The sequence below is a fragment of the Protopterus annectens genome, chromosome 2.part0 (assembly GCF_019279795.1).
Source record: "Protopterus annectens isolate FY-2018-M chromosome 2.part0, PAN1.0, whole genome shotgun sequence".
NCBI classification, from domain to species: Eukaryota; Metazoa; Chordata; order Ceratodontiformes; family Protopteridae; genus Protopterus; species Protopterus annectens.
The window spans coordinates 1,713,112,156-1,713,138,951 of NC_056728.1; the positions used below are offsets into that span (position 1 = coordinate 1,713,112,156).

The following is a 26,796-nucleotide window of genomic DNA, read 5'->3' on the forward strand; positions in this document are numbered from 1 at the left end:
AACTATGAGTAAGACCCCCCCCCCCCTTCAAGTCATCATTAGATATAGGCCCCCTTCAATGAACCAAGATACCCATGCTGTTTATAAAGACATACTTGAGTCAATCAAATTACAACCAAACACTGTAGTCATGGGCGATTTTAACTATGCTTCCATTGACTGGGAAATGTATACGAGTACCAACATGCTTGCAGAAAGGTTCTTGGACTTTTAACACTAATTCCCAGGAACAAATAGTATGCAACCCCAGAAGGGGCGCAAATATTCTTGAACTGGTCCTCACCAACATGGCTGACTGTTGCACCACCACAAGTATAGGATTTCTCACTGAATAAATCTGATCACAAATAAGTCACATTTGAAGTAGCTATAACACACGAACCTCTCTTAGGTGAAATCAGGCTAAAACATTTTACCAAAGCTAATCAGGCCCTCCTAAGGGATGGCATAGATAATTCCGAAGTTCCTGTTCTCACAGATGGTATTGACAACTATAGTAAGGTATACACAAATGCCCTGTACAATCACCTACACCAATGTATTGGCACAGCTGTACCCAATAGGATCAACAGAAGATCCTCAAGAAAAAACAGGCCTCCCTTGTGAACATCTAGCATTAATAAGTTATACAACAAGGGGAAGAAGTTTGCTGTCTAAGAATAAAAAAGAGAGGTCCCAACACTGGAAGAACACCCTACTCTGCTTGAACAAACAAACAAGACAACTTGTAAAATCCTCCAAGGGCAACTTCGAAAAAAATTAGCAACCATAGCCAAGGATAATTATAAGGCATTCTTCAGCCATATCCGTAACATAAAAATAGGACCCAAACGTGTGCTGAACTAGCTGTGGATGGTATCATGCACATTGATCCTGCAAAAATCTATTAGCTCACAGTTTTGGCAAAAATTCCCCACCTCCTCCAAATATTACACAAAGCATTCCCTCAACATCTCCTCCACCTTGCATCTCCAAAGAGCAAGTCATTAATGCTCTCTCCAAGGCCAAAACACAGCTTCTTTGGGTCCAGTTGGCATCCCAGGTTGCGCTTTAAATGGCCTAAAACATGAATTAGCAACTCATTAGGTACTCTCTTCAACCGCAGCCTGAGTACTGGTTTTGTCCCGGAAAATGGCAACCATCACCCCCTTCATAAAACGGAGTACAGAAACAGACCCTAGGAACTACAGACCCATAAGCTTAACCAGCCTTATCTGTACGGTGATGGAATGAATCATCATGGACCTTATAAATAAGGATATAGGTGATCTCCAAACCCTTGATCCGACACAATTTGGTTTTGTCAAAGGTAGGTCCCTGTTAAACCTGATGGATTTCTTCAAAAATGTCACCAGAGCTACAGACAAAAGCAAATCTGTGAGTACAGCCTACCTTGATTTAGCCAAGTCCTTTGACACAATCCCACATTCAGGCATCATTGATACACTTTTCCAGTTGAATATCAACCCTTATGTCATCAGGAGGGTTGCTAACTGGCTCACTGACAGATCACACTCAGTCAAAGTTGGGGACTTCAGTGGGATTCTACGGGGGTCAGTGCTGGGCCCCCTAGTATTTGGGATACACTTCTCAGAAGTTTAGGCCAAAGCAGAGGGGCTGTGGCTGAGTAAGTCCGCTGACGACTGCAAATTACATGCAATCCCTGAATCCCCAAATGATGTCAATGTACTTCAAGAGGGAGTTACACAAACCAATGATATGTGCCAAAGCCATGGACTCAAACTCAATGCTAAAAAAGGTATTATTCCCCTCAGTAAAACCGATAATGATATCACTGCAGACTATCACATAAATGATAATAATACCCTAAGTGACAACAAAGTAGTGAGGGACTTGGCAACGCAACTTGATTAGCCTAAACTTTGACCATCGTGTGTCTACTATGGTAAGGAAGACTTTCTGCATCGTACAAAACGCACTACCTCAAGAGCGAAGGAGGTCATAACTCCACTGTACTCAACCCCCATCAGGCCAATCATTGAGTACAAATACTCTCTTTGATATATACCTTACCGGGCACCTCATCAACTTGAGAAACCTCAGAGATTTCTAACCAAGAAAATTCAGAGTCTCCAGCACATCATACATTGACAGACTGAAGTCACTGTCACTGTACTCAGCGTACCGACTACTTAGAGGAGACCTGTGCATTGCCTACAGAGCAATCTCTGATCCAAACCTAATGGAAATGCTTCACATCCACAAGTCAAATGGGACAAGAGTCACCCACTCAAGGGACCTAACCTGGCCTGTGATATAAATAGGACCTGCTGGAGAGACAGATATGGCTCTCAGAGGCTGCCTGTCCTCTGGAATAGGCTACCAATTCACATCAAACAGAGCCCTTCTATGACCCTGATTAGGTGTAGTTTGGATGACTGGATGTGAAACTGTAAATTCTTGCCTGGGATTTCACCTATGACCCTCTTGGATATTGGCAGTCATTGCTAACTAAGATCTCGAGGTTTTGACAAGATCCTTTATATTGGGTTTCTCTAGTATAATATTGGTTACACACGGCTAGACTTATAAAGACCTTCTGGTCAATAGCCCAGTAACCACCTATGAACCCATTTACCAAAGTTATGTTGTATTCTACACATGGCAAAATTGAATAGATGACAACAGCAAGTAGATTATTTCTTACCTTTTCTTTATTCAGTGCTTCTTGGGCTTCTAACTTGTATACTAAGAAATCTAAAAAAAGAAAGAAAAATGTAACTTTCATTTTATGTTTTAACATCTTGCCAGAGAAGAATGGATTAGAATACAAGTCTGAGAGAAGAGTTATTACTATATTCTCATCTCATACTTTCCAAAATAGAACAACTTTCATAACGTGAAGAAAACAAATTTGCCATAATATTCCAGCAACATTCTACACATAACATTTTATGAAAAATACAGGTTAGGATATTACAATACAAATGTATATACAATAAATTATGGAACTTCTTTGTACAGTATATTTAATGAACATCAACACTATGACAATTACAAACAGTGTTTACACTTGCAGTATAAAAGCAGTGTAGATGATTAAAGCTCTGAGCTATTAAAAAGCAGCTTTCTGTAGTCCAGGGTACAGGATTTGATTACTTCCACCTCCATTTGCCTACTGTGAACTCTAAGTAACTCCATTTACCCAAACAGTACTCCCAGGTCATCCCTGAAAAGGGTCACGTGTGTGGGGTGGGCTTACCCTCTTAACAAATAACTAAAGAAAAAAATAACAATGCATAGTCAAAATGCACCACGTAGTGAGCAGGAATACATTTCTTCATATCTTCTAGAGGACCAGCTATTGTCAAACTGGTTAAAAAAGATACAATGATCATATGTAGTACTAACACCAATAAATTACTCCAAGTGTCTATTATAATTATATGTTTTACACTGAGTGATTTAATTATTATATCACTTTGTTCTACTCCCAAGCATCTTGATGGAGATGTCATTTCAGTAAGAGTTTGATTTTTTTTTCAACTAAATTCCTTTTTTTCAGAATGTACTATGCCTCCACATAAAGTTGCATTTTATTGTCATCGACTTTCCCTGAGCCTGGTCACTCTCCTGTGAAAAACAGATAATTATTTTGAAATCAGTATATCTTAAAAGTCTTAAGATAGCATCAATTTGGTGCAAGTTCCTTGCCATCATAAAAAGTCTTGGGCTATATTTTCTGTCAGCTACAAACAGTGGCTACATAACTTGTTTTTGTAAAAAGTAAACAAAAAAGAAAAATTCTCACTCACTGGAGTAGCTAAAGGTGGTTGTCAATTTACCTGTCTTTCACAGCTGAGCTTCCATTCAAATGTCACTAACTCAAACAAAACTACACCTCAGTATTTGTTATGTTTGGTCCAGCAAAATACTTTACACCCGTAGTATGAAGAAAAACAGCAGGTGTACAACATTGCTCTGATGGCTTTTTCCTGTGCCCAGAGTCTGAAACATAATGTACAGTAAGAAGAAGAAACCAGTGAGACAAATTCCTAAACAAAGCAAATCAAGTTTTCAAGCAAAGTTAACACGATGTGTACTGTGGTTGTTAGACCACAAAGAAATAGCAAAGAGAAAATTGCTATGGTGTGATTCTTTCATACACAGCAATACAAGAATATCTCTGTACACATGATCATACAATATGGGATGACAAACATTCTGTTTATCATGTTGCTGCTGTTCTTTAAATTACACGGCTGTAACAAAGTCCCCTGTCCTTGTCATTCTACTCCCACCTGAATCCTGACAAAATGAATATACCACCACCAGCACTGCACTGTTTTGTGCCTAACTGCAGAAATAATCCAAAGAAATGGGACAATTTTAATATTTCCTTTAATAATCTAATCAATGCCCAACTATTTTTCAACATTCTTCCACGTATTCCTTTTGTCAGATTAACCAAGGCAAGTCCATCTATTCCACCAATATGAATGCTCACTTCCTCCTTAAAAAGTTGACATAGTTTATTGTCATGACGCTCTGTTCATGTCACCAATGAGCCTGGACTAGGGGTATCATGAGGCATCTGGCTATGGTAAACCCTACGTCAGTCTCCTAAAGAAAGAGTGCACAGATACTCCATAGTAGGGGGTTACACTTCCCAAGGTCCCTAAATGGATGTGCAGGAATCTTGAGCATTTCCCCAGTCGGAAATCTTCTGGCAGGACTCTGCCAACACCACCACCCTCATGGGCCAGCAGTCACCGGATCCTCACTCCCCCTCATTTCCCAGCCACCCCCTCTGCCATTCAGACAGTCAGAGCAGGAGCACCTGGGACACAGTCAGTGACAAAACTGGCAAAACCTCCAACTGTACAGCCAGATAGAAATTAACCATTTTTATTTATAAAAAGTACAGGTCTCTTTCACAGTTACAATGCCATAGTCATAGTTTTGCTTCCTGCTTTATCTATATGAAATAACACAGGTTTTTGCCTGTCTCAGCTTTTTCAAAGTTTCTGCTGACCACGAGATCCACCTTAAACACTATTGCTTTTTATTTCATGATACATAACAATAGCCTAGTACATCTATTCATGAACTTTGTTAAAGTCTTTGATATGACCATTTTATTTTTCAGAAATCTATTTCAAAACATCAACCACCAAAGCATGAAAATCTTGAGGATTCCAGCCTTTACCTTCAAATTATTTCCAATTCTTCTCATGTACATCTTTTAATGCTACTCTTGGTCTATGGCTATTTTCTTGAAAAATATAAATGTTTCAGCATTCTGCCTCTTCTCTTAAAGATTGTACATATTAAGCTTTTGTAGTGTTCATAAGGCTTCTGTTAAAGAGAACAGACTAGCTTTGCTGCCCTCTTTTGTACTGCTTCTATTCTGCCAACATCCAAATGAAAATGTCTCCAGAACTGCATACAATAGACAGAAAGATAATGTTTAATGCTTATATAAATGGATAACAAGTGTTGGTTCTACAGGTGATGCTTCTGTGTGTGTGCGCCAATAATCACCTGCGCTCTTTGTCCAACTGATTGCTTACCTATAAATCACTGTAATCTCAGGTCCTGTTCTCCTTCCAGTGCTGCTACTGCTTTTCAGATGTATGCTGACTTAAAGCTACTTTAATGTACTCAGTAATAACACATTTCCATCCTCTCCAATCCTCCTGTGTGGCAATTCTACTGCATATTTTAGTGTTATTAGCAGGATGTATGGCTGTTTTAGGAACTTAGCATAACTGTGGATGCCATGGAACAGACTGTCTACATTTTGGGGCAGCATCAGGGCTTCTCCCTGGCTAGAGTCAGCAGTAAGGGGAGAGAGTTCCACCTGGACAAAAAGTGTGCTACTAATATCATCTATGGCCTGTCATCCCTGACCTTCTGCAGTACTCTGTGGATGAGGAAAAGAGGAGGGAAAAACCATACAGAACTAAAACAGCAACCATTTAAAATGTCTGTAAATACCAAAAACATGGATTTGCATACACCAAGTCTAAGATGGCCATTTATCAAAATATTCTTTTTCTCTGAGGTATGTAATTTCTGATCCTCCACAGAGAACAAGTTTAAAGGAAAAGAGCAATGCTTGAGATTCAGATTCACTCTTCTGGATTTTTTTGGCCTTTTGAGACTCTGACGTTAGTGTCAACATTTAAATATTGAACTAATAGAACTTTCCAAGGAATAAGGAAGTCTTTTGTCCACCAACCCCTCCTTGTCTGGGATTCTAGTGCAGAAACTCCTGAGCTATCTGGCTTCTATAGAAGCAAAAGAGATGCATTTCTGACATCACACTTGTAGGCCAACCAAAAATACCTTGTTAACATCCATTCACTAGGGTCCAATAATGACTTGTTTAGTTTGTCTGTCAGGAAGCTGTCCTGTCTGGGAAAGTATTCAGACATGAAGATCAGCCCAAGTCCTGAGCCACCTCCAACATCTGCACTGAAAGTCTGCAGAGTAAGCAGGAGTATGTTGTACTCCATTTGTTAATATTCCACATGTGAATCTGAATGTTTTGATCATTTGGGTCCAAGCAGCCATATGTGCCTGAATGCCTTGATGGCAGGATCACTGCTATCATTTATTTTAAGTTTGTGTGCCTCTTGCACATCCACTTGTCATGAATGCCACCTGAACCCTTAGATCTCCTGCATGGGTACCTCAAGTACAACCTAAGGCATCTGCTGTTAGCACCTGGGATAACCAGGCAAGTATTTTTTCCTCATGCAAGGTATCAAGGAAATTGTTTGTTAGGAGTACAGATATTTGCATCACATGCTCCTCCAGTACCACTGAAGATTCATCAACCGCAGCCTTGTCACGATAACCGAATGATGCAGAATGCCAGGCACCACAACAGCCTGAGAAACTCCCCGGCTGAAATGCTGACTAGCAATGCTGTTTAAATAGTGAGAGGCATGCATTTTTTTCAAGAAAAAGATAGGCCTTTTTTCTAAATAAAGCACAGCGGTAAGGTAACCCATATTAACGGAGAAATTGGGATTTCAGAAAGATGAAGAGTAGTCCTAACCCTTTAAAAACATGTCCTGCAGAAGATAATTACTGGATCAAGTCATTCTGCAAATATTTTGTGAGCGGTAGGCAAGCCAAAGGCCAAGGCAGTAAACTTGTAATGAGAACCCCACCCCCCCTAAAATTACAAGAACTATCTGTCTCACGAAGCTGCAGAATCAAGTTGAGTAGTTTTTGCAAAGTCATCATTTTGAACTCTGGTACTAGCATTAATCTGTTTAGTTTTGGCAGGTCCACTATGGGTCTTCTAAGACCCTTCTTTTTGGGGGACTAGGAAAAATCCGTAGTAAAATCCTGCTCCTCTCTCTTTTTTTTTCCAACGAACAATGACTAAGAGCAAAGAAAACAGGCAAAATCCATTTATTAACAAAATAGTGAGCGCTTTCATCTTGTACATCTCGGCATATACTTCTCAGAGGTAGAGGTACAGGTAAGCACAGGAGGACTATGGCTGATCAAGTTCGCAGACGACTGCAAACTAGGGGCTATAATTGACTCTCCAGCTGACACAGACATCCTACAAAAGGGTGTCAATGAGACAGATACCTGGTGTCAAAACCACGGCCTCAAGCTAAATGCCAAAAAGTACATAGTCATCCCCTTTGGAAAAAAACAAAGTACCCACAAAGTACCCACAAACTACCACACAGGTGGTAGCCCCCTAAATACGGAAGACGTAATAAGGGATCTGGGGACCTAAGTAGATAGTAACCTCTCCTTTGATAATCACATCACCAAAGTGGTTAGAAAATCCTTCTATGTGGCCCACCTAATCACAAAAGGGTTTGCATCCAGATCGAAACAGGTCATTGGGCCCCTCTACACATCACTCATCAGACCCATCATAGAGTACAATGCCCCATTTGGGATGTACTTTACAAGACACCTGCAACAACTGGAAAGACCAAAGAAGTACCTCACCAAGAGGATCACTGGCCTCAAGCAGATGCCCTATGCAGCTCGACTGAAGAAACTTCAGCTGTACTCTGTTGCATACTGCCTACTCAGAGGTGATCTCTGCCTGACATACAAGGCCATGTCCAACCTAGAATTGATGGACATGCTCCACCTAAAGAAAACCATATCCCCTCGAGCCACATGCTCCAGGGATCTAAACCTCTGCACAACAATAAATAGAATGTGCTGGAGGGATAGATTCCTGTCCCAGAGACTTCCCATGCTCTGGAACAAGATTCCAATCTACATTAGGCAGAGCTCCTCGTTAACCCTCTTCAAGAGAAACCTTGACGAGTGGATGGGAAACAGAAAGTTTACCCCAGAGATCACTTCAATGGCTCTGCTGGACAGAGGCACAGGGAACTAATCTAAGGGGGTGGCGAAAGCAGACACATTCCGGCTAGGCTTATAAATGTCTTCGGGCAGATAGCCTAGTACCTACCTGTGAATCTATGAACAATTCCAAAACTTCATCCTCTCTCTTTTTTTTTTTTTTTACTGATATCCCGTGGCAGTGGTGGTGCTGCGGTAGTGTTGTCGCCTCACAGTAAGACGCTGTCCGGTTCGATTCCCAGCTAGAGTGTCTTCTGCATGGTGACATGCATGAATGGGCGAAACTTCGTTGAAGGTTGTGCGTCAGGGCTGGTAACTCAGCACGTAAAAATCAACTACCAATCATTAGCGGACCGGAGTTCTGCTGTGGCGACCCCTAATCGGGAAAAGCCGAAAGACACAACTGATACTAGTTTTATTGACATTGGGTTGGGAGACTCTTTTTCTATGAAATACCTCTGTTGCTTGGGGATTGGTAGGATATCTCGGTATGTGAGCATTGTTTGAAACTGCAAACTGCAATCTGATTTACTACCTGTATGATCCACAAGTCCAAAGACAGAAAACTTGCCCTTATTTTCTTTCATAGGTAACAGTGAAGGTGCTGAGGAGCACTGCAGCTGCTCACTGCTTCAGGCCTGGGACTGAGGCCCCCTGGTTTACCTTGAGTCCATCTGCCACTTTTTGTGAAACTTGTCCTTTTCCCTTTTGTTTTCCTTTCTTATGCTTGGCAGGAGAGGATCAGCTTTGACTTGAATAGTTTCTGACACAACTGGGTGGTGGGGACTCGAAAAGGTACTTGACCGACTGCATGGTTTTCCCCTTCTTCTTAAGTGTTTTGAAAAACTTTTCAGTTGTGGGACCAAAACAGGAGTTCCTTATCCAATGGGGCATCAAGGAGGTCCACTTAAGCATGCTCTGGAAGGGTCTAGCCCTCAGCCAGGTTTACCTCCTGACTACAGTTCTCATATAAGCTGCTCTATATGATGCATCCATTGCACCACAGTCACACTTCTTAGAGTGTCTACTAAGGTTGCAAAGTTCCAGAAAATTCTTTTAAAGGCTCTTATCCTGTACACCCTTTACCTTGTGTTTCAGTTGCTCATAAGTAGACTGCTAATATTTGAGCATGTCATACTGGCAGCTGACAGCCCTAATGACCAGCATAACTGAGGTATTTTATTCTAACCAAAAGAGTTAAGGATCATACTCTGTGTCATGTGGTACTTGATACCTAGATGCAGCTACACCAGATGCCTTACTGCAATCCAGAGACATCACTGCTAGGTCTGCCAATGGGGTCTTACACAGGTGTTTCTTAGGGGCAGGGAGCAGGGAATCTGTCAAGCCTTTGGGGAGGGGGTGAGAGCTCTGATATTCAGACCAGCTTCTGAGCTCCTTCAGGCAGGTACTCTCAAAAATCAGGGCTGCAACAGTGAACTATAAAGAACGTACATATTTCCCTTCCAGGCATTTTGTAATTTCATTTAAATACTCAGTGAAATGGGCTAGCCAATATACCACCTTCTATGGCATTCCACGGTAATCACTTTTTACCTAGATGCACTTTATTTACTATAAGCCTCAATATTCTTTTGTCTGGCTGGTGTTTTACCCTGCTGCTACTCTATGACTCACTGAAACACTATTTTACTTGTTCAGTAATTTTCTGGAAGGTGTGGCTCAATGGTGCAGAAGATAGCATTACTACCTCATAGTGTTTATTCTCAAGTACAACTCCTGGCTTGGGTATCTTCTGTGCAGGGTCTGGTTAGATTTTCTTGCACAACTGACTGCATTTGGTCATAATGTGCCTTTACTAAATAAGACTGTTGGGGTCAGGCAATAACCCTTTCTCCTAAAGCAAGTCCAGGTATGCAAGTACAATGCCCCTGTATGTGAGAGTGAAGGGGGGGCTGCTCCACAGAAAAATTCCAAAATTAAACACTATGTACACTGCTACTTTTTTATGACTCACTCACATTAACTGCAATATTATCTGAATTTTATTAATGAACCTCTGTATTTTTCTATACTATCAGACATTTTAAGCAGAAAAGTGATCAGATTACTGCCCTTGGTTTAACACATATCCTACCTCCTCCTCCTCCTCCTACTCCTTCCCCAGAGATGCAAGCCTTCTCTGTAAACCTCTGATTACTCACTGTTATTAAACAAATGAAATAACAACTGTAGTACCATATTTCAGTTTGCTGCTGTCAGACATATGTTCTACCTTCCATGTTAACAAATAACCATTAACAGTAATAATGTAGCTGCCCTTTATTTTGCAGTGTATACAACTAATGTTTGATTATGATGAAAGTGAAAAAATAATGGTTAGAACAATGTACTTCACTTTGTTACTCTCAGATGAATTTACACTCCATGTCAAACATCATATAAACAATCACTTAACAGTGATCATGCAATTTCTCCCACAAGATAGCAACTGTTTATGTACACCTCTGACATTTTACTGCAATGAAATGAAAAACAGTCACAGTAATGCATTTCAAACTTGCTGCTCTCAGTCATGTACATTGCCCCAGGCACCACACCATAAAAGCTGCATCAATGACTATCTGTGATCACATAATTTATCTTTGTATGCACGCTCAGCCTGTTAGCAAAGGAAAAATAGTGCATAAAACTTATATATCCAAATAAGATGAAATAAGATGAGAAAGAAAGAAATAATGGGAACAACAGGGTATTTCATCTTGCTGCTTTCAAATTCATCTACTGCTCTATCCCAGAAGCCATAATAATGATTATTTAACATTGATCAAGTTATGCCAAGTAATGTCTTCATGCTTTTGCACTAATTTCTTCCATCCATCTCACCCAAGACTTACAATGGTTTCTTGTTGATCCCTGAATGTTTGATAAATAAGACAGAAATCACGGTCACATTAATTTTCAACATGCAGCTGTCAAACACATACTGCCTTTCTTGCAAGTATTATCAATGGTTAATACTGATTGCGTAATCTGCCTTTTTCTTGTCTCACCATGTCCTATCCATTTGTTACTTGATACTACAATCTGATAAATGAGAAGGAAAGAAAGGCCATAGTAATTTATTTCAGCATACTGCATTTATACGTAATCTCTTCAGGCAGACCATATCGACAATGATCAAGCAACACACCTTTGTTTTCATTGATTCTGCATTCCAGTTACCCACCCAAACTTTTCAGCACAATATCAGGTGTCTAACCAACTCAGAAATAATTGCCATTAGCAATACACTTCAACTTGCTGCTCTCTCACACAAAATGCCACCCACCTTCAAAATGTGAAAAGGAGATTATTTAAAATCAACTACTTTAAAGATTAATAAGCCACCAAGAAAATATGGAATAGTAAAATAAATCATGAAGCAGATGAGGAATGAAGACAGTGATCAAGCTCATAAAATTCAGGTTACCACCCAGCAAAAAAAAACTAAGGGCCCAGTTCTAAAAGACTTGTTCTCAGTGTAAGTGTCCACTTACACTGACAGCAGGTGTTTTGGAATATGTCTCCCAGTCTAAGATGGTTTATAAATAAGCCTTACATCGAAGAAAGCAACCTACACTGACAGAAAGTCTTTCGGAATCAGGGCAGGCTTACTCTTCTGGAATCCAGCCCTAAATGCAACTGATTAAACCAGACAATACATATTAGCATGATATATCTCACTGTGGAGCTCAACGACAAAGGAACAGCCAATACAAAAATATATGCAAAAATATAGTGTTGCTGAAAGTAATAAAACATTCACAGTGTACTGAATGTAATATAATAGTTCATACAGTGGCCAAACAAAAACTTAACATAACATGGAATATTTGTTTCAACTCTCTAACATTTGGTAATAACATAAAAGGAGAAAAAGGGGGGGGGGGCAAGAACTGTCAAACCTAGGTCATGTACTAATCACACAAAGTCAGTGTTAAGACTTCTCATTTCAGTTTTCCACTAAAACCAGCTTTGAAATCTAGAAAAATGAAATGTTTTTATATATTTTTTATGTATCTGTACCTTTAGGGATGATTGATGCTTAATTTGTTCTGAGAACAAAGTGGTTATTTAAAATTTTGTCATATGTATATATAGAGAGCAATTGTTTGAGGGTATGTTGTCTGATGAAGCAACGTTGAACATTGAGAAAGTGCTCACTTAACTACAATAAAAGCTTTGGATTTTATTCATCTGGATTGGCAGCATTTATTCCAGCTACTTTCAGCTCTGGGTGTGTTTTTCATTTTACTTTACTTCTGTCTGCCTCATTTTGGGTATGTTTGGATAAGAACTTTAAGTTGTTATAAATTAAGGTTATACATATTCTCAATTTGTTAAACATCTGTTTGTGTTTGTTTGTTCTGATTTCCTGCCAAGGAGTATATCATACACTTGGTGACTTTGCAGTTGCCTGCCCCTACTGTAAATTTGATCTGTGACACTCCTCCCAGTCTATTATCATTAGCTCATTTTACCCAATACAGATAGAAGATTTGAAAAGGCCAACCCACTTAGTTTCTTAACCTTGAATTATTTTCTGCTCTTCCTTTCTCCCTTTCCACTTTATTAAAAAAATAAAACATTTTCTAAACTTGTCCTGTAACTAGTCTAGGCCAGATACAGATTTGCTGTATCCAGGACTGTTTGTAAGCTTCTGAGCCCCCCAATCCTTTATGTGTTGGAGGGAAACCTTCTAGCTTATCAGTGGGAGTGGTAACCACAAGAGGAGTGGTTTCTGGCCCAGAAATTGTAGTATATTGGCCGTTTGGGCAGTTTTTCCATCTCTTAAAACATTCTGGTTTAAAAGCCCACATTTGTGCTTTTCCCGCCTTTCCTGTAACTAGACTAGTCCAGATACAGATTTACTGTATCCAGGACTGCATATAAACTTCTGAGCCCACCAAGCCTTTCTGTGTTGGAGGGAGGCCTTCTAGCTTATCAGTGGCAGTGATACGCACTAGGTAGCCTATCTACCACAAGAGGAGTGGTTTCTGGCCAAGAAATTGTAGTTTACTGGCCATTTGAGCAGTTTTTCCATATCTTTCAACTTTCTGGTTTAAAAGCCCATGTTTGCGCTCGTTTCCCACCTTCCCTGTAACTAATCTAGTCCAGACACAGATTTGCTGTATCCAGGACTGTTTGTAAGCTTCTGAGCGGTGCCAAAGTCTGCTCTTCAATTTTTCCCTTAGATCTATTAGTTCTCTCCTCACCTGCACTTTTACTAGCTTATTAGTCTAGCACTTTACTAGACTTCTTGTAGCAATTATTGTAGCACACAAAAGTGCTGCTAGCACTAAACTTTCTACAAGGACACAGCTCCAGTACTTAATGCCCACCCCTCCAGGCATGAATAAAGGTCAGTTCCCTGTGCATTCTCCTATTAACCTAATGAACTTAGGCATCCTGAGGCAAAGTAGCAACTGCCTCATGTACACTGGCAATCCTCTCCTCTTACCTTCCAACACTCAGACTTGCGGGAGATGTACTTATATATCCAAATTGGAAACCACGCTCTCTCCAGCCAAGAGCGGAATAGCTGGCCAAGAGGAGAAGATCAACACTTGCACCACACCACATGGAAAACAAAGCCCTCCAGAATACACACCAGCACTGCCTTCACATAAAAACATAAACCACACACCCACCTTCGTGAAGGATCTCAGTAAAAATCTACCCAAACATCAGAGATCTCCAAGGCAGAAATGCACTCAACCACCACAACACAACACTAATCACAAGACACACATTTCTCCTAAACAGCATGCCACTCAGCCAAAGCCCCTAAGGCAAAACAGCATGCCAACACACTAGTCATAGGTGACTCGATAGTGAGGCACACTGATATCTCACTCACTAGGTTGAATAAGGAGAAAGTAACAGTCAGCTGCCTGTTAGGTGCCAGGATTTGCCACATAATGCAGGCACTCAGATCTCTCAACAACAAGTACAAATATAACTCTGTCATTGTACATGTGGGTGTGAATGACTGAGATATACCTCCCTGGGCTACATGAAAAGAGACATGGAGGAGTTCTCGGATTATGTAGCTCAGGTGGGTATGACCCTATCCCTGAGCAGCATCCTATCATCACCTAGAATGATACCACAGTACAAGCAGAAAATGATTTATTTCAACAATTGGCTAAGTATCAGTCCGCCTGGGGTGACATGATTGACAGACCTCGATGCTTTGCCAGAGATGGCCTGCATCTATCATCCCTGGGCTTCCGGATACTGGCCAAGGCTCTTGCCACCCCATATAGTGTCTTTTTTCCAAAGACCAAATTACCACCGTAACAGCTACAAAGAAATGCAGTCTGAGGGTCATGGTGCTCAACACTAGAAGTCTAAATCTCAAAATACACTCACTTGAAGCACTCCTTAAAATGGAGAACATTGACATTTGTGCTGTAACAGAGACCTGCTTCAAGGCAGCAGAAAGCTCCCTTGCACTACCAGGCTATAACACATTCCACACCTTTTGGCCCCAGAACTTGGACCAAAGCTCCAAAGGTGGTGGGGTTTCCATATTCCTACAGGATGTGCACACCTCCACACTAGTAGCCCAACATAACTCATGTGAGATACTTCAGGTGCAGCTAACATTGGGTAAGACAGTGATTCAGGTTATAGCCTGCTATAGGTCCCCAACCATGTCCCAAGACTTGCACTCCACATTCCTAAGCACCCTGGAGAATATTAGAGTCTAACTTAATCTCAATCTAGGTGACTTCAACTACCCCTTCATTAACTGGGAAAACTACTCATGTACCAATACACTTGTCCAACTTTTCCTGGAATTCATTAATTCCGATGCCCTGGACTAGCTCATTCTTATCCCCACTAGAGGTAGCAACATCCTTGACATGGTCATTACTAACATGGGCGACCATTGCTCTACACCAACAGTCAGCTCCTCCCTGGTTAGATACGACTACAAACTAATCACCTTGGAAATCCATATCCCTCCCACTCCCCCCACAAAGGTAACCACCATGAAAAACTTCTCCAAAGCTAACTTTGGGCTCCTAAAAACAGAGGTGGCTAACTTCACGGCACCCATGCAAATGGAGATCAGTTACATGGCTGCTGAATCATACACCAATGCACTGTACAAACATGTACACAACTGCATGGCTCTCGCCATACCCAAAAGAACCAAGACGCTCTCCTCCAAAAAAAGGAAGCCAATCTGGTGGTCCCCTGCCATAAACAAACTTTACAACAGAAGGAGGGAACTGATGCTGAATAAGGTAAAGTCCCAAGACTGGAAAAACTCCCTTATCAGCCTCAACAAAAAGTTGAGATCCCTCATCAAATCCTCTAAAGCTAGCTATGAAAACAGATATGCAGCAGATAGTAAAGAAAACCACAAGGCCTTCTATAGTTATGTAAAGAATCTCCATGGCAATATCCAGATTTGTTCTGAGCTACTGCACAATGGTACTTCCTATACCGAGCCAATAGATACTGACAATATACTGGCTGACAGATTCAGCGCCAACTTTACACCCCCCCCCCCAAGGGACCTGTCACAATACCAATAGATTGGCAGGCACCCAGTATTACTGCTGCACAGGTTAAAACAGCACTGTCCAAGGCCAAGAATACAGCTTCTATGGGACCTGGCAATATCCCTGGCTGTGTTCTACATGAACTACAGAGTGAAGTGGCACCTCACCTGTGTGCCCTGTTCAATCAAAGCCTCACCTCAGGCTTTGTCCCTACCAAATGGTGATCTGCTACAGTCATCCCTCTCCATAAAGGAGGAGCGACTACAGTTAGCCTGATGAGTCTGATATACAAAGCTATGGAATGCATCATTATGGACCTAATAAACAAGGATATAAGGAACCTCCAAACTCTAGATCCCTCACAGTTTGGTTTTGTGAAGGGTAGCTCATGCCTGCTACTTGGTCAACTTCTTTGAGTCAGTCACCAGAGCTGTGTATGAAGGCAAGGTGGTTCATACAGCTTACCTTGATCTGGCCAAGGCCTCTGATACAATTCCTCACTCAGGAATCATAGAAAAACTCACTAAGTTAGGCATCAACCCCTATATCACTAGGTGAGTTGCAAACCGGCTCACAGGTAGAACCCACAATGTGAAAGTAGCTGACTCCAAGTCAGACTGCTGACCAGTCACAAGTGGAGTTCCACAGGGTTTGGTCCTGGGTCCTCTCCTGTTTGGTATCTATTTCTCTGAAGTTCAGGCCAACACAAAGGGACTCTGGCTGACAAAGTTTGCAGATTATTGTAAGTTGGGAGCTATTATTAACTCCCTGAGTGATGTTGACATCCTACAGAAAGGCCTCACTGAGACCAACGACTGGTGTCAGAACCATGGCCTTAAGCTCAGTGCCAAAAAATGTGTCATCATCCCCTTTGGGAAAAACCCATTTCCCATGAATTACCACATCGATGGTAGTCCACTGAACACAGAAGGCGTTATAAGAGATCTGGGAGCACAGGTTGACAGCATCCTCTCTTTTGACCACCACATTGCCAGTGTGGTCAGAAGTCCTTCTATCTCATTACTAAGAGTTTTGCATCCAGGAAGAAAGAGGTCATTGTCTCCTTCTACTCTTCCCTCATTAGGCCAGTCATCGAGTACAACGCCCCATTTGGCATGTACCTCATTAAACACCTGCAACAACTGGAGAGGCTGTAAAAGTATCTCACAAAGAGGCTCCTAGGCCCTAAACATTTGTCCTATATGGACAGACTAAAAAAACTCCAACTATTCTCCATCTCATATAGCCTACTTAGAGGCGATCTCTACTTGACTTACAAAGCCATGTCTGACCCAGCTCTGTTAGAAATGCTACATCTAAAGAAATCACAATCCCTCCACACCACACACTCCAGAGACCTCAACTTCATTGCCACAATCAACAAAACATGCTGGAGGGACAGGTTCATAATCCAGAGACTGCCCATGCTATGGAACAGACTTCCCATACATGTCAAGCAGAGCACCTCACTGACCCTCTTCTACAGAAATCTTGATTAGTGGATGGAAAATAGAAAATTCACCCTGGAGATCACTCCAGTGGCTTTATTTGACAGAGGTACTGGGAACTAAGGTCGGGTGGCACGGTACCAGGGTAATCCTATGGGCCAGACTTGTAAAGGCCCCCAGGGCCATTAGCCTAGTACACACCTATGAACATATCTTTGAGCCATTTAGCCAAAGTAACCTTAGAAACTGCTTTGCCCAGAGCACTGGGGGAAAAGGAAACAAATAGCTAATCAGATTTTTTGAATTCTCTTGTTCTATGAAGATAAAGATGTAATTGCCTGTGAATATCTAGCATACGGAGGCAAATTCACCTTTATTTGAAAACTTGGGGAAGAATACAGGAAGTTGTACAGTATGACTGATGTGGGTCAGAAACCACCTTTGGAAAAAGGAAGGATTTGGCCTCAAAGCCCCTCTATCTTTATGGAAGGTCAGGTAAGTGGGTTTGCAAGATAAAGCATGCAATTCCGAAATTCTCCTAGCAGAGGTAACAGTGATCAAAAACAGTGTCTTCCAAGATAAGCACTTCAGATCACAACTTGCTGATGGTTTGAATGAAGAAGCAGTTAAAAACTGTAACACTAGGCTGAGGTCCCAAGGTGACCTCCTTGAATGAAGGCATGAGCAGTAATGTCCCTTTCAGAAAGGCTTTACAAAGCTTGTGGGATATTGGAGCATAATTATCTAGAGCATTACAAAAATTTGAAATTGCAGCTAGATGTACATGACTAGTCAAAGATGAAGCTCCTGCACTGAAAAGCGATACTAAAAATTCCAGTACTTTATGAACTAGTGCAGAATATGGATCAAGATTCTTCTCTGTTGCCCATTTTGAAATTTTTTGCTACTTGCTGCTGTATAATCATTGACTTGAAGGTTTGTGGGAAGCTAAGACACGTCTCTGAACTGGAGCAGTGAGAGTAGCATACCCAGCTATCAAGGGAACTGGAGAAGCAATGCTGTGAGCTTGAGATTGTGAAGGTTCTGGTGAATTATTCCATCCAGATGGGACAGCAGATCTGGATCCAGTATCCAAGGTTTCTGAATTAGGTGAGGCCAAAGATAGGGAAACCATATTTGTCGAGGCCAAAAGGGGGCAATGAGAATTATTCTGTTCTTTGATGTTTTGGCTTTCTTCGGAAACTGAGAAATGAGGGAAATATGAGGAAAAGTGTAAAGTAGATCAGAGGGCTAGTCATGAAGGACAGTGTCTCTCGGTGACCCCCCCCCCCCCTGAAAGGGGGACCAAAGCAAAGTAGCTGCTACACTTTTTGTCCAGTGGGGATGCAAATAGATCACAGCACAGCTGACCCCATTTTTCGGAATATCTTTTCCACCACCAAAGGTTGGAGAGACCAATAGTGAGGCATTAGAATGCACCTGCTCAATTTGTCCGCAATCACAATGGAGCTCCCCAGAATGTGTGCTGCAACAAGAAAGCAGCCTGATGAAATTGCCCACTGCCATACCCTGAGTGCTTCTCGACAAAGGGGATAAGATATGGTTCCCCCTCGCTTGTTTATGTACCAAACCACTAACATGTTGTCTGACTGGATTGCAGTTGTTCCTGAGGAGAGGACTTCTTGGAATGCTTGCAGTGCTAAGAGCACTGCCCTTGTCAATAGAACATTTATATGTAAATTGGCCTCCAACTGGGACCAAGTGCCTCAGACTGTCTTTCCCAGATAATGCCACCCCCACCCTATCCAGAAAGTGTCCGTGGTCACTATGGCTTGGGGTGGAGGAAGAACAAATGGATGGCCTGTTAGATTCTCATTGGAATAAAACCACCAACTCAGGTTTTTCTTGCATAAACTGGTGATTAAAACTTGATGAGAGACAGGATGGGTCTGCAGAGACCATTGTGATACTAGAAGCCATTGTAGAATTTGCATGTGAAACCTGGCAAGAGGAACCAAAGTGATGGAGGCTGCGATAGAATCTAGAGCCTGTAATAACAGTCTTGTAGCCACTGTTGTGTTGTGAATGGTCTGGTTGACTTGGTGTCTTATTCTCTGCAGCCTTTATTGGGAGAGAACCAATGTAGGTATTTCTGTCTAATACTGCTCCAATGAACTCTAAATGTTGACTCGGTTCTAAATAGGATGTTTAATAGTTTACTGTACTTCCCAGTAAAGAGAACATTTGAAGGATATAGACCCTTGCCCATAGAAGCAGATGCCTGGTGGTTGCAGTAATTAGCCAGTTGTCTAGATACGGAAACACCCAGAATCCTTGCAGTCTGAAGTGGGCTGCTACCACTGCCATGCATTTGGCAAACACCTTGGTGGCTGTGGTGAGACCAAAGGGCAGGGCTCTGAACTGGTAACGACTGGCTCTCAGATGGAACAGCAGAAATCTTCTGGAGCATTTGTCTATTTTCATGTGACAATACACATCCTGAAGCTCTATTGAGCATATCCAATTGTCTTTTCCTAAGAACAGAAATATAGACTGAACCATGACCATCCAAAATTTTGTATGTCAAACTGATTTGTTTAACACACTGAGATCCAAAATTGATCTCATCCCCAGTCCCTTGTTTTCTTTTGCACTAAAAAGAATCTTGAGTAAAATCCGGATCCTATCTGGTCTGGTGGGACTCTTTGGATGACTCTCTTGTTGAGCAATTTCTGTATTTCTAAAACTGATGCATTCCTGTGACTGGGTGGAGTATCTAGGTTTGTTTTTTTTTTTTATAACTGGGATAATTTGAAAAGGGAATGTTGTAACCTTTGGATATAATTCTCTGCACCCAAATGTCGGATGTTATTTGAAGCCAGGCATGAAGGTGCAGGGGGTATAAGCATTCCTGACTGCCTCCAGAGGAAGGCAATCAGACCTCCATTCAGGAGCACTGGTAAGAGTTACCAGGGAAGGAATCTGTGGAACCCTGATTATGCAGACCACCTTTCTGCTTGTGTCACGGCATCTTCCATTGTAACTCGCCCCTCTACCCTGGGAAGAGTTGCTGCCACGTGAGTCTCGGAAAGGCCTTGAGACTTTTTGAACCATAGTTTCCCACTCCTTTGGTTCCTGAAATAGGGCTATTGAGGAGCGAAAAAATGTACGCCCAAGGCAGATAGTGTCTTTCCATCCTTCTCACATCTGGCAAGGGTCTCTAACTTTAGGGCCAAAAAGGGATGTTCCATCAAAAGAAGCATTGATGAAAGAAGACAAATGGCTCCGCAAATTCACATAAGTGCATCCAGGTATGTCTCTTTATGGCTACGCTGGAACCCCCTGTACTAACTGTTCCTTCAGCTGCATGTGCCATGAGCCTCATGGATGAATTACAAATTGACTCAAGGGTTGCCAGCTGGGAAGCTACCTTGTCCTGCACTCCCTCAGCTATGGCTTCTCTCAGAGTATCTGAAAGTTCCTTTATCAGGTCTCGCTGGAGTCTTGTGAAGTGTGCCACATAGTTCAAGGACCTAAGTGCAAAGGTCGATAAGTATATACTCGCTTCCCAAATCTATCCATAGTCCTAGACTCCTTGTTAGGAGGATGGATTGTGGGACTCTTGTCTGCAAGTTCCTTCTTGGTGGCTGCTGCTACCACTATAGCATCTACTGGAATACCTATTTAGACCAATGTTGCTGATCCCCCGAGGCTGACAAACTTTGGTCTGGTCTCTTAAGAACTGGTCCAATGGAATCCACAATCTTCCAAGCCACTGAGCAATCAGTTTAATTAGATAGTCAGCAGGTGGTAAGATCCAAAAAGTAGAGGGTTGGGCACGGAAAACCTGCAGGTATACAGACTCCTCGGAAGAAGGTTGATGGGAAGTCCAACCACCTTTATGCTTTAGGAGTTGTCTCCAAATGAGATGTCATCTGGGGGTGACCTTGGAGAGCCTTCCCCTTCACTGAAATTGGTATGTTCTGTGTAAGACACTTCAGGGGAGTCCAAGTGTTTCCTCTTGCACTTTCTCTTCATGGGTACCTCTTTGGTGGGATGTGCCGGAGAGGTATCTAATGAGAACATAGCTACTGCTGTAGTATTCTGAACCTTCTGTGCCTTCTGTCCCATGGCTGAGGCTGGTGGTAGCTCCGGACGAGGGGAAGGACTAGGTTGTTTGTCCGATGAAGATGGTATAGATTGCTAGCCCACAATGGACAAGATCCTCTCCACAGCTTGGAAGGCAGGCATCCCTCATAGGGGTGAGAGCCCAGAACAGAGATAGACTCCCTCAGAATTGTGGTCACACCACACACCAAAGAAGCTGCCTCTGAAGCCAGAGCTGAGCTTACATGTGACGAAGACCACAGAAGCATGGACAGCTCCAAAAAAATGGAGTGGAACCACACTCCCCGGAGCCCACAAAGAAGCATCGGCACCAGGAAGTCTCTGGTTCAGACAGAACCGAAGAGCTCAAGGCTGTGATCAGTGATACAGGTCTGAAGGTACCAAAATCAGTCGAAACTGGGGCTGTAGGCACCGGGAGCTCTGAAGTCTCAACTGGAGTCAGAGGAGGAATAACAGTCTGTTTATGAGTTAGTAGTGTTCCAGAGCCAGACCGACTTGGAACCCAAGTGGTGGATGATCCCCTTGCTACCAGAAGCTGATCCACCAGCCTCAGAACCGCAGACTCCATGAGCCTGTTGGTGGGAGAGACTGAGGAGACCGAGGGGGACCAGGGTCTGTTCAAAAAGGGACTCGGGGGGGGGGGGTCTGTCTGCAAATTGATCAACAGAAAGAGAGCATCTTGTCCTTGGAAGATCCTTAAAGGAATACTCCTTAGGTTCCAATATCGGAGAAACAGATGGAGTGGAAGTCTAAATGCTTAGTCGGTTCCAAAAATGTTAGTGGAGAAGTTGGCACCAATGGTACTGAAGCTAAAAGCTGTTTTCCCATTCAGCTCCAAAGAAACAGTGGGAACCAGAGAAGTCTTGGCATCTTTAGAAGTTCGTTCTGAGGGAGTGGAAGGAACCGATCGACTCCTCTTCTTGGAAGATGAGGAAAAAAAAGAACTGGCTGTACATATGGCCTCAAAGTCAGATTACAAAAGACCTTTCAATATTCATTTTTTTTCTTTCTACAAAGGCCTGGTGGCTAAAGTCATGACATATGGCACAGTCTTCCTGAAGATGCACTGGACCCAAGCAGTACACGCACAGAAAGTGTCTGTCTGAATTAGGGAGTTTACGATCGCACTTCTGGCATCTCTTAAGGCCAGAAGTGCCTTTAGTTTTCTCAGCCATTAGAGGAGAAAGGGAGCTAGAGTAGAAAATGAAGATACCAAAAATGGTATTCAAGAAATTACCTAAAAAGGTAAAGGGGATAGAAAAGGAGAGTACCAACAATGGTACGAAGAAATACCTCAAAAAGAAAGAGGATTACCAATGATGGTAACGGAGAAAAACACAAGCATGCTCGGAAAGAGCAGCTGGGCAGTTAAGATATAGAAAAGATAAGTAAAAAAAATGGAAATTTAAAAAGATTTAAAGGAATTTTAAAAACTTGCACAGAAAATGGCTACCTCGACAGCAAGAGTGAAAATGCCGCTGGCCCTTTGAAGCAGCTAATGAGATCTGAAGTAAATTTGAGAGGAGCATTATGGGTAAGGTGAAGCTCGAGAGTTTTTGGAGTGTGCTAGGTAGAATAACGGTCGAGTTGGTTCCAAGATTATTTGAAGATTGACAACATCAGATGGTGGCTATTTTTTGGAGGGAGGTAAGGACAGGGGTATGTGTGAAAACACTGGACAGTTGTGTGACCTGGTTAGCCAAATGACAGTGTATGTGTCTATGAAAAACAGGTTGAAATTCATTATAGAGACCACTATGCCTTTCACTTTCTTCATAATCACAGATCAGAAATATGGACAGAAAGCTACTATCTTCTTTAGGGTCAGGCTATGTATACAGGCAAAGGGTGATTATATAACTTATGTAATACAGTCATTTATACAGGCAATTTGGAGGGAGGGATATGTATAACTGCTCAAAAGCAACAAGTAGAAATAAATTACTTTGATCATTGTTCGTGTCACTTTCCTCACAATTAAACATAAGAGGTGTATGCAGAAGGTGAATTTATAAGGCATTACACATGCTCAATGTTAAAAATGATGCGACTTGCTGGGCACTAGTGTATGTTTAAACGGCAATGTGGCTATTTATGTGATAAATTCACAGTCAAAGGGCAGTATATCTTCTCATATAGTATCCTGTTATAATTCCCTAAATTCCTTACTACAAACTGCTTTAGAATACCTGATATATGGTCTTTCATACACAATTTGCAAATCCATTATTTCAGAAACTTTTGCTGTCATAGTCTGGCAACATATGCAGGTTCCACCTTGGGTGTCACTTAACCATTCATTGAAATGCTGGAGAAAACTAATGCCAAGGCATGTGTGTGGTAAGTCCTCACAAGACCGGAAGCAAAAACTAAATTTTATTTCACCAGACAAGACACTTCTTTTATGACATATAGAGTGAAGCATATATTCTGCATATTTGAAAATGCAGTTCATGCCTTGTAATTAAAGAAACAGACACACAATGAAGGCTTTGTGAAAAGCACCCTTACCGGAGAAAATGGATGCATGCATAGATGCTCATTCCAAAATGGTCGTAATCCTTGGATTCATTATCTAGGGGATGAAATGGATGGCTCTGAGGATTAAGAGTCCTCTTCACAGCTGCTGCTGCCTCTATGGAATCTACAGAACAGGCTTTGGGTCCAATATTCCCAGTCCATAGAGGTGGAGCCAAAGGATTCTATTCTGTGTTTCTAAGGTATCAAAGCTACTGCATCCATTTATTTCCATGACTCCACAGTAACAACAGCCACTATTTTGTCTTTAGGGGACCACCTAGGTAGGTGGTGAGAGACATCTTAAAGCCTCCTGAAAAACCTGGTCCCAGACCATTAAAGTGTAAATGAAGCAACTCTCTTTTCCCTTGCATTATTAACATTACTTCCCCACATTTAAAGTCACCATGGGGAGTCAAATCTCCAGCTCAGGAGACTTTAGGGGCTGCCCAGGTAAGCTCCTCTTACACATCTACTTGGTGTGCCTCCTCAGTGGGGAGTATTCCACCGAGAATGAGTCAAAGGCAGAAATAAGCTTGAACTCATATTGCAACAGTCACGCAGAAAACACTCCTGTCCCCAGTTACAGTAATCAGAGGCTCAGATCAGCTGAGGCAGAGACTGGATTAAGGATTCCAAGAATGGCTGCCCTTGCCATAAGCTCCTGAGCAGGCCTGTACAACACTAGCTGCAGCAGTTGCACCAAGCCAAATGTTGACACCCACCAGAATTCTAGAATCCGAACAAAGAAGAGAGTAGTAGTTCATTTGGTAGAATTCTAGAATCCCTGACATGAAAATCCAATGCTGACCTAACTGAAGCCAGCACAGAACTGACGTTGAGCTCTGGTGCCAGAGATGCTGGGTCAATGTCAGTACTATCACAAGTAGCTTCAAAGATTCAAAGGCCAAAAATCCAGTCCTTGAAACAGTTATCAACAACATAGTTTTGACCCTGATATCAAGATCTTAATTTACAGCTCGTCAGGCCCAAAGATGAAACTCTGAAAGCATCAACACTGACAAAACACAAAATGGTCACCCCAAACTACAAAAGTCCATCTTGGTCAATGTAGGAGCATGCTGGCAGCTGAGTAGTCTCAATCTAATAGGTACTGGAACAGAGGGCAATGTGAACACAGGTAGAAAATGCTGGGACCACCGTCCCTGGTACAGGCTTGCATGAGAGGGGGACAGGAGGAGGCCTAGATTTATATGGGCCTGAAACATAGGCCTGGAAAAGCTTCACACAGTTTATGCTGTTGAGTGACCCATGGATGAAACAGACCTGACATAAGGAGACCTTGAATTAGAAACCATGGTAAGAGCCACCTCTTAAAAGGAAGACACACTTTTTTTATGGACTGAACCTGATCTGGGATCTGCAACAAGATGCATTCCCACAATCTACACAGCCAATTTAGAAACTATAGACTCAGAAGCTGCCACTCTCATCTCCCCTGTAAAGTACGGATGGAGAAGAGTTCTCTGGATCCCAAAGGCTCCTTGCTTTACAGTTTACCACTTATCAGGATCACCTATGGAGGAATCCTGGCAGCTCTGCAGCCCTGATGAGATGGAATGACTTCTGGAATCTACACCAAGTAAGACAACTTGTAAAGTTAACTTATTATGCATATCAATAAGGGTCCCTTTTTTCCAGTTTCTGCAGCTGGAGCAATCCTCCTTAAGATAAGCAGGAGCGAGCTACACAAAACACATACGAAATACTTATTTTGAAGGAGGAGCTCGTGTCCACATGAAACACTCTTGACAGAAGCTTATCTTCTCCCTAGCCAAAAATGATAAATAGAGCCACAAAAACAGAATATGTGATGTTAGCAACATAACACTAGAAAAGGTCATAAACTGCCAAAGTTAGTCCCAGGAGCTTGCACACTATAGAATGCCACAACTACAATGAATGAAGACAATGGCACAAATGGCCAGAGGGGAGGAGAAAGGCAGAACAAAACTGGAAAAAAAGTCTCTCAAAATGTGAATAAAAAGTGTTCCAGAAAGCAAATGAAGAAGCTGCCTCAAAATGGTGAAAATCCTAATAAAACAGCACCCACACAGGACTGCCAACAAGTCCCTTGAAGAAGGAGGCCTGGGACCATTTAAAATTTACAGTCCTCCATCCAAAAATGATCCAGAGTAAGATGCACAGTACAGTGAATCATGGGTAAAGGGTTAAAGGCTGAACCCTGGGAATGTTTTACCAGTGCTAAGGCAACTAACAGCCGGCACTTATGTCTCTTCAGTAGAGATTGATGAAACAGACATTGTTATAGGAGGATTCTATAACCTATAATAAATGGTTTTCCCCACTATGGAGTTCAGTTGTCCTGTGGCACCTGTTTAGTACACAATCATGTTCATGGCTACATTTACAGCTCTAACAGTCATGCAGCTTGAAGAATGTAGCTTTTTGGAATATAAATTACATACCCTTGAATCTCTAAACAGCTAAGATCCAAAGTCTTTTCATCTTTCATTGTTAAATCAAACTGTGTCAGATCAGTTGAAAAAGTGTGAACCACTGCTAAAAGTTCTGAGAAATACAATACTTTACACAATCCAATATCTTCATAAACATTTTAAGCCCAATGGATAAGAGAAACTGATTTTATGCTGTCCAGTGTTAAAGTTTATATGTAAAGGGTGATGTTCTTAGAAAGGTGGCAGTTGGGTGAAATAAACCCTGTTCGATCATAAAATAACTGAGTCTCTTTAGAGAATTCATAGGTTCATAGCAGGTTACTAGGCTATTAGCCTTGGGCCTTTATAAGCCTAGCCATGTTATACCCTTGTTCCCTTATTGACCAAGTTGTATGGTCTGTATTTGCAGCATGAGTCTACGATCAGCACAGACTGTCCTCCAACAGGGACACAGGT

General features: G+C 41.9%; 1 protein-coding gene across 3 annotated transcripts in view; it reads right to left on the minus strand.

Moving 5' to 3' along the window:
- The window catches only part of LOC122793591 (Golgi integral membrane protein 4-like), a 1,583,571-nt gene that overhangs the window by 1,042,261 nt on the left and 514,514 nt on the right, over positions 1-26,796 (minus strand). For all 3 annotated transcript variants that reach the window (XM_044061762.1, XM_044061761.1, XM_044061760.1), the window contains exon 3: positions 2,669-2,718. In XM_044061762.1, the coding sequence (XP_043917697.1) occupies positions 2,669-2,718 (50 nt within the window). The remainder of the gene's footprint in view (positions 1-2,668; positions 2,719-26,796) is intronic.